At 36.0% G+C, this 8,189-nt stretch overlaps 2 protein-coding genes across 3 annotated transcripts in view; one reads left to right on the forward strand and one right to left on the reverse strand.

Annotated features, from left to right (window-relative positions):
- ASPN (asporin) overlaps window positions 1-2,085 on the forward strand; it is a 40,861-nt gene extending 38,776 nt beyond the window's left edge. For both annotated transcript variants that reach the window (XM_060301183.1, XM_030847225.2), the window contains one exon: window positions 1,638-2,085. In XM_060301183.1, the coding sequence (XP_060157166.1) occupies window positions 1,638-1,963 (326 nt within the window). In that variant the 3' untranslated portion in view covers window positions 1,964-2,085. The remainder of the gene's footprint in view (window positions 1-1,637) is intronic.
- The window catches only part of CENPP (centromere protein P), a 226,367-nt gene that overhangs the window by 137,704 nt on the left and 80,474 nt on the right, over window positions 1-8,189 (reverse strand). The gene's annotated exons all lie outside the window — the stretch shown is intronic.

Genomic DNA, 8,189 nt, shown 5'->3' on the forward strand with positions numbered 1-8,189 from the left:
GCCATCTGTATATCGTCTTTAGAGAAATGTCTATTTAGGTCTCCTGACCATTTTTTGACTGAGTTGTTTGGTCTTTTGTTATGGAGTTGTATGAGCTCTTTATAAATGGAGACTAATTCCTTGTCGGTTGCATCGTTTGCAAATATTTTTTTCCATTTTGTAGGTTTTCATTTTTTTTATGGTTTCTTTGCTGTGCAAAAGCTTTTGAGTTTAATGAGGTCCCATTTGTTTATTTATTTTTTTATTTCCATTACTCTAGGAGATGGCTTAGAAAAGATATTGCTGTGATTTATGTCAAAGAGTGTTCTGCCTAAGTTTTCCTCTAAGGGTTTTATAGTATCTGGTTTTACATTTAGGTCTTTAATCCATTTTGAGTTTAATTTGTGTATGGTGTTAAAGAATGTTCTAATTTCATTGTTTTACATGTAGCTGTCCAGTTTTCCCAGCACCATTTACTGAACACACTGTCTTTCCTCCATTGTATAGTCTTGCCTCCTCTGTCGTAGATTAATTGACCATAGGTGTGCGGGTTTATTTCTGGGCTTTCTACCCTGTTCCATTGATCTATATGTCTGTTTCTGTGCCAGTACCACACCATTTTGATGACTGTAGCTTTGTAGTATAGTCTGAAGTCAGGGAGCCTGATTCCTCCAGCTTCATTTTTCTTTCTCAAGATTTCTTTGGCTATTCAGGGTCTTTTGTGTCTCCACATGAATTTTAAGATTTTTTTGGTTCTAGTTCTGTGAAAAATGCCATTTCATAGGGATTGCACTGAATCTGTAGATTGCCTTGGGTAGTATAGTCATTTTGACAATATCGCTTCTTCCAATCCAAGAACATGGTACATCTTTCCATCTGTTTGTATCATCTTCGATTTCTTTCATCAGCATCTTATAGTTTTTGGAGTACAGACAGGTCTTTTGTTTCCTTAGGTAGGTTTATTCCTAGTTATTTTATTCTTTTTGACGTGATGGTAAGTTGGATTGTTTCTTTAATTTCTCTTTCTGATCTTTCGTTGTTAGTGTATAGAAATGCAACAGATTTCTGTGTATTAATTTTGTATCCTGCAACTTTACTGAATTCATTAGGAGCATCATTGTCTTTTAAAGACAGAAAGAAGAGTATTTTGACCTTTTAAAGAACAAATCTTTAAAACCATATGCTTTACAAATTGCTGAAAATGGTTGCTTTGAAGCTGGCTAGGGAAATGGCAGAAATTGGCCCCAGAGAAAGGTGTACTCCAAGGTTTATAGTCTTTTCTATTAAATGTTATCACCTTGAACATTGAGAATTAGTACTGTAGAGTATACAGAGAAATATGAGATCCTGAGTAGTAGAACTATAGGTGATTTTCACTTTTTTCTTTTTGAGATTGTTTCTACTAAGAATTTATTACTTAAATAATTTATTTAATACTTAAATAATTACTTAATAGCCAATGAAGCCATCGTTTATTTTGATAATATAAAATTCACTTATAGTTTCATTTTCATTTTACTATTTGATTACTGTAAAAAATAATTCCACTTACAAGTATTTTAATTAATAAAACTATACCCCATAAACATTTTAATAAAATTCAATATAGGATTATGGATGTAATTCAGCAGGATTAATTTTTAATTTGTATTTTTCAGATATCAATGTCACATTGATGTGTCCATCTGTTGACCCACTACATTACCATCATTTAACATACATTCGTGTAGATCAAAATAAGCTAAAAGAGCCAATAAGCTCATACATTTTCCTCTGCTTCCCTCATATACACACTATTTATTATGGTGAACAAAGAAGCACTAATGGTCAAACAATACAACTGAAGACCCAGGTTTTCAGGAGATTTCAAGATGATGGTGACAGTGAAGATCACGATGATCACCATGAAGCCCAAGAAGAAGGAACAGAAGAAAATGTTGACCCTCACTATTATGGAAGTCAAGAATGGCAAGAAACTATATAGGTATACATTTATAACTTCACGAAATCTTATTATTCAGTATAAATTTAACTAAATATGCATAGCTCGTAGTAATATACCTGGAATTCTGTACTAGTATGAGATCAAATTGAATTTAGGTTGTTGACAACATTTGCATCATTACACAGGATTAGAACTTACTCAAAATGATATAAATCTTTAGAAATGTAAATTAGAATGATAAGTAGGAATCAAAAACTACACTTTGAATATTAAATTATCATCATGTTGAGAAAAAAAGCAAGTATGACCACTTCTATTAACAGTAATTTTTCTAATAATGATGTAAGAAGTAGTGTTAGAAGCTAAGAACTGTAAGCCATGTGCTTTAAATCACTATGAGCATAGTGTTTAAATGCCAGAAGGTTACATTAATGTAACAGCAGCTACTCATTTAAGGACTAGACTGTTTTTTTGACCTAATGTCCAGAAAAGCTTTCACACTTGTATTTGAATATCATCACCATGACAGCCACCCACTGGTCCTACCACTTAGAGCACAGAATGATATTCTTGATTTTCAAAAGAGGCTATCGTACTAAGGATCCAAGGCACACAGACTTAATGAAATCAACTAGTCTTGTTTTTCTCTCAGAGCACGAAAGCAACAAATATTTAAACCCTGTATTTGGATACCTAAAAAACACCACATCATCTTATCACAATTCATATTTTAGCAAATTTCAGCAATTGTACAAAACAATCTTGACTGCGTTCCAGTGTTTCTATAGTAAATTCACTAGAGAAAGGTTTTATTTACATAAAGATTTGCTAATAAATAACTGCTCTGTTCACAAGGTTAAGTTAATGTTAGCACAAGAAAGTATATCAACATAATTAAACACTTTTATTTTCCTAACACAATATATTAGAAACATATATGTATATCAGCCAATGTTTATTTACATAGTGTTAAAGTTGAATAGAGTTCCTTTGAAATTTGAATGACAGGCTTTGATATCTTCTTTAAATCCTTAAAAATCATATATCATTTTGAAGCATTTTAAGTATGCCTTATAATGAAGTATAGCTTCTATGATGAACTTTCTTGATTTACCAGGCTAATATTTCACAGAATTCCTCAGATAAGGAATAAACACAAATCTGGAACTGCCTACACAGGAAACCCCTCAAACAAACAGTAACAATTTAAATAGTATGCAAAAAGACAAATTAAAACTGTATTTTAAAAGCAGTTGTCTAGAGGTGAGCCTATTTTTCTGGAGATGACAGTTTAAAATGAAGCCTCTAATGCTCTTTATATCTTTGAGTAGGTTATTAGCATGTAGCAGAAACAGAACACCCACATGTCCCCAGGGACAAGCTCAACAATCCAGAATGAACATGAACAACACTCCATTCATTCATTCATTTAATTAACATTCAGCAAGTCATTTGGTATGCAGGGCTTAGTAATGAGAGGTCCAACATAATACATATGTACACCTGTGACGCTATGAGACACAGGTGTGAGGGTAAAGGTAAGAGCAAAACGATAGTGATGTGGGTAGAGCACATTTTCCAAAGAGGTAAAAAACTTTAAGGACCATCTCCCCCTTTAATGAAAATTTTTAAAATAGGGTTATAAATTTAAACATTTATTATGAGCTAATATGTGTAAAATACTGTGGGTGTTTTAGGAGATCAGAAAGAGAAGACTATTTCTTACCCAGAACAATTTAAAATTTAATGAGGAGCCATCAGGAAAATGCAAATCAAAACCACAGCGAGATATTCCTTTACATTCACTGGATGGCTATAATCAAAAAGGCAGACAAATAATAAGTATTAATGAGGAGGTACAGAAAGTGGAATCCGCTGGTGATGCAGTCAAATGGTGCAGCTGCTTTGGAAAGCAGTCTGGCAGTTCTTCAAAAAGTTAGTTACCTATGATCCAACAATTCTACTCCTAGATATATACCTAAGAGAACTGAACACATATGTTCACACAAAAACATGTACACAAATGTTCATAGCAGCATTATTCATTAATAGCCAAAAAGTGGAAACCACTCAAATGTCCTTCAGGTGATGAAAGGATAAACAAAATGTGGTATATCCACACAATGGAAAATTATTCAGCCAAAAGAAGGAATGAAGTACTGATACATGTTACTACATGGATGAACCATGAAGACATTATGCTAGTGAAGTCAGTCACAGAAGACCACCTACTGTATGATTCCATTTATATAAAATGTCTAGAAGAGGCAAGTCTATAGAGACAGAAAGATTATTGGCTGCCTGGGGTTGGGGGGCAGGAGAATAAAGGGAAACTGGGGGATGACTGACAATGGATAGAGTCTTTCTTTTGGGGGTGATGAAAATATTCTGAAATTGATTACAGTGATGATTGTACAAGTTTGAAAATACTAAAAACTATTGAATTGTACACTTTAAAAAAGTGAATTGCATGAGATGTGAATTATTTCAATAAAGCTGTTATTTAAAAATTTAACAGAGACAATAAAATCTAATAACTCACTCTAACAAAAGGAAGAAAGAAATACAATGTGGCAGTAACTGAAACATGATGTGAACACAGATATGCCGACTTTATTTCTGGCCAGGATGTGAAGCAGTTGAAGGCTTCAAAGAGATGGTACTTTGATGTGTGAGTAGGGACTGATTGGCAAGAGTGAAGAAAACAGGTCCTACGGTGATATTAATATAAAGATGTGGTAATTACTTATTTCACCTCTTGCACAGTTAAAACCCTCCAAATTTTCAGAATTCTGGAGCACCTATTTTTATCTCCTCCTAAATTGACAAATGAAAATACATTTTAATCTTCAATGAATAGGCTTAGTGAAGAAAAAACCTGCACAGTTTCGCAGTTCGTAACAAGGAACTTGAAATCAGATATACCTTGGTAGAAGCCTGACTTCACACTCGTAACTAAGCAAGATGACTCTGAGTAAGTTACTTCTTGAAGCCTCCCTTTCTGCATTTCTGTAAGGAAGGTGGTTCTCACAGGGCTGTTATAAGGACAAGTAGAGATAGTATACATACCAAAGCATTTAACAAACTGCATGCCAGTTACAGGTACCCTACAAGCAGTAATTACTGCAGTATGTCCAGCCCAGCAGCCCACTGGATATATGTGCCCCCAGCCATCAGCTGTGCTTCGCATGCCTTGGAGCTCTCTCGGGGAACCTCTAGAATGGAGTTAGCATCCTTCAGGTTCCTTGCAAGGTTCCACTTGTACAAAAGACTAGTAAACAAGACAGAATTTACTAAAGATTTCATTAGGGAGAGAGAGGAGGGAGCTTAAATCATATACCCACCACAAACATATTCCAAGTCATTATTTGATGGTTCAGCTTCCAAAGCACCTCTAGATGGCCTACAAGGGTGGGAAGCAGAGTTCCCTCCCTCCCTCAAAAGGCACTTGGCTGCCTGGCTCCTCTGGCTAGAGTAGTCAAACTCTTCCTGTCTATTAGGAAGAAGAGGTCACCTCTGCTCTCCCTTTAAAGGCATGTATATATAAACACGTCATAAAATGTCCTCCAGCTGCAGGGCCAAGTAAGGAGGCAGGTTAACAACCATCTTTTGTTACTCAAAAATGTCCAGAGGAACACATGCCTACCCCAAGTATTTCTCATTAAAAAGAAAACAAAACAAATAACCACCAATGCTTTCCCTAGGAGGATGGAAGAATAAAGTTCTACCTCCTACCAGAGCTGCAAACAAAACCAGATGATATATTTATATCAGGAAAGAAAAAGATGAAAATTCATCAATTTTCTCATTACACTTCAAGGTATTAGCTATATTAGCTCTGAGGCTGAACTGTGTGTGTTTGTGACCACTAACAAATAAATCCAAATCATACCATGAACCCAAGCTTAATTAGCAAACATATTAGAAAGCAAATAAAAATAAAGGATATTTAATAAATTTGCTTATAATAATACTGGTTGAGAATGTATAGCATGTGTTTAAATATTACCTGAAAACTATACATTTTTACTTTATTCCTCAAGTTGGAACCACTAACCCAAAATGCAGATGTATGCATATCACGTAACATACTAAACGAATTCCATGGGGAAAAAACAGAAGAAATGAACCTGTCTCTTCTGTATACTTTTACTATAGCAAAGGATTCATATGACCCATGGAAAGCTAGAACTAAAACCCCAATTTCCTGATTCCAAATACATCTTTTCTAAATCTTAGAAATAAAGAATAACAGCAGCTGGAAACAAAATTAAATCATAACCGCTAAAAATCCAAAGTTTCTTACGCATTCCAATTTCCTAAATAAGTATAACCTGGTATGCCTAGCAAGTAAATAGCACGGCATTTATGGATATGTCTGTCCTTACATGTTTAGGTTGCAAATTTATTATACCTAGACTTATGTACTACTCAGAAAAATTAAAATCACAAATACGATAAATTTTTAACATTAACCCTTCTTTATATTGAGTCATAATTCCCCTCCCTTTAAACTTAAGCCTTTAGTCCGGGAAGTACTTGGGTTCGCATCTTTATCTCATTTGCCCAAACAACTACATCTTTATCTCATTTGACCAAACAACTAGGCTTCAGGCATAAGCAGAGACTTGAGACAGAGATTCAAATCATAGACTTCCCATAAAATCCTAGAATGTTCATTAGAAACAAGTCAGAGGTCATTCCCACACTGAAGGGGAGATGACTACACAAGGCAAAATTCTGGGACACCTTCAAAGATATAAAACCCTATAAAGATACCAAGGATAATGTGGCAGGGTCACCAAAAAGAACTCCACAGAGATAACCCTCTCAATTTTGGATAAATGCCTGCTCTTGAGCCTTAGCTTTCACCTTTTATTACTGTTCAGTGAAAGCTAAACAGCTTTCTACCAGGACACAATAGTTCTTTCTGGAGTAGAAAACAATCTAACTTTGAAACATATTTTATACTGGAAACTATGTAGTAAAGAATTTGACACCAAAGAGGGGTTTGGGCTTTGCTGTCAGCTTCTAGGAGGTAATCTCTATCTTTGTTTAGAATGCTGGTTAACACATCCAATCTTAGGGTGGGACGGGCCATACCAAATAGTCTTAGGTTGGCCATGCCAGAAAGACAACCATGTGATTTAGGATGTGTCATATAGTATCAGTCAACCTGGGGGCAGAGTTCAACCATGTGGGATACTCAATTGATCATGCATATGTAATGAAGCCCCAGTAAAAACTGAACTGTGAGGCTCAGTAGTGCTTTCCTGGTTGGCAATACCCATATTCCTTGTCATACACCAATGCTGGGCGGGTAACGCATCCTAAGAACAATGGAAGCTCTGCACTTGGAACCCTCATAGACTCTGTCCAATGCGTCTCTTCCTCTGGCTGATGTTTATGTGTATCCTTTCCCTGTGATAAAACATAACCATGAATAGAACGGTTTTCAGTGAGTTCCATGAGTCCTAGAAAATTATCAAATGTGAGGGTAGTTTGGGGAACCCCCCAAACTTTCAGTTGGTATAAGAAATGAGGATGGTTTGGGAGACTGTGCTCTCAAACTTTGGCTAACTGTGGGTGGGAACATACATATTTTCCAGTGTAATTCTGAATACTTCTAGAATCTTGCCTTGTATAGTCATCTCCCCTTCAAGTGTGGATGTGACCTCTGACTTGCATCTAACCAACACAATATTGCAAAGAGATGGCATATATATGATTATGGGTGCATGACTGCTACAAAGAAACTGTGAGATAATAAACGTGTGTTATTTTAGACCCTTAAACTTGTAATAGATAAGCAGTGATATTCTTCAGAAATGCAACATTAGAGGGATACTTCTAAAATGAAAATAGAATAATGTCACTCACTGGCTTAAAAATCTCTCAGTGGTCTCTCACTGGCTGCAAATAAAACTCAAACACCTCAGCAAGGTATAAAAGACTCTCCTTAATCTGACCTCTAGTCCCCTGTCTGATCTCTTAACATGAGCCACCCCCTCACCTCTTCTCTCTCCCTCCAAGCTCCAGCCATATACAACTAATTATCCATTTCCTTAAGGATCTACCCTCCCCACCTGTGTGCTGCTCCCATTCCTAGAGCACTTCTCCCTCGGCCTGCCCCCCACCCCCACCCCTCATTTTCTCTAGAGAAGTCAGTATGGTGCAGTCTCTGTGGCTTCACGCTTTCCCAGGCCACTGCAGAACTCTGTGCACATTTCTGTGTAGCAGGTCTCTCACTGTGCATTCTGTCGCT

The sequence above is a fragment of the Globicephala melas genome, chromosome 6 (assembly GCF_963455315.2).
Source record: "Globicephala melas chromosome 6, mGloMel1.2, whole genome shotgun sequence".
Taxonomy (NCBI): Eukaryota; Metazoa; Chordata; class Mammalia; order Artiodactyla; family Delphinidae; genus Globicephala; species Globicephala melas.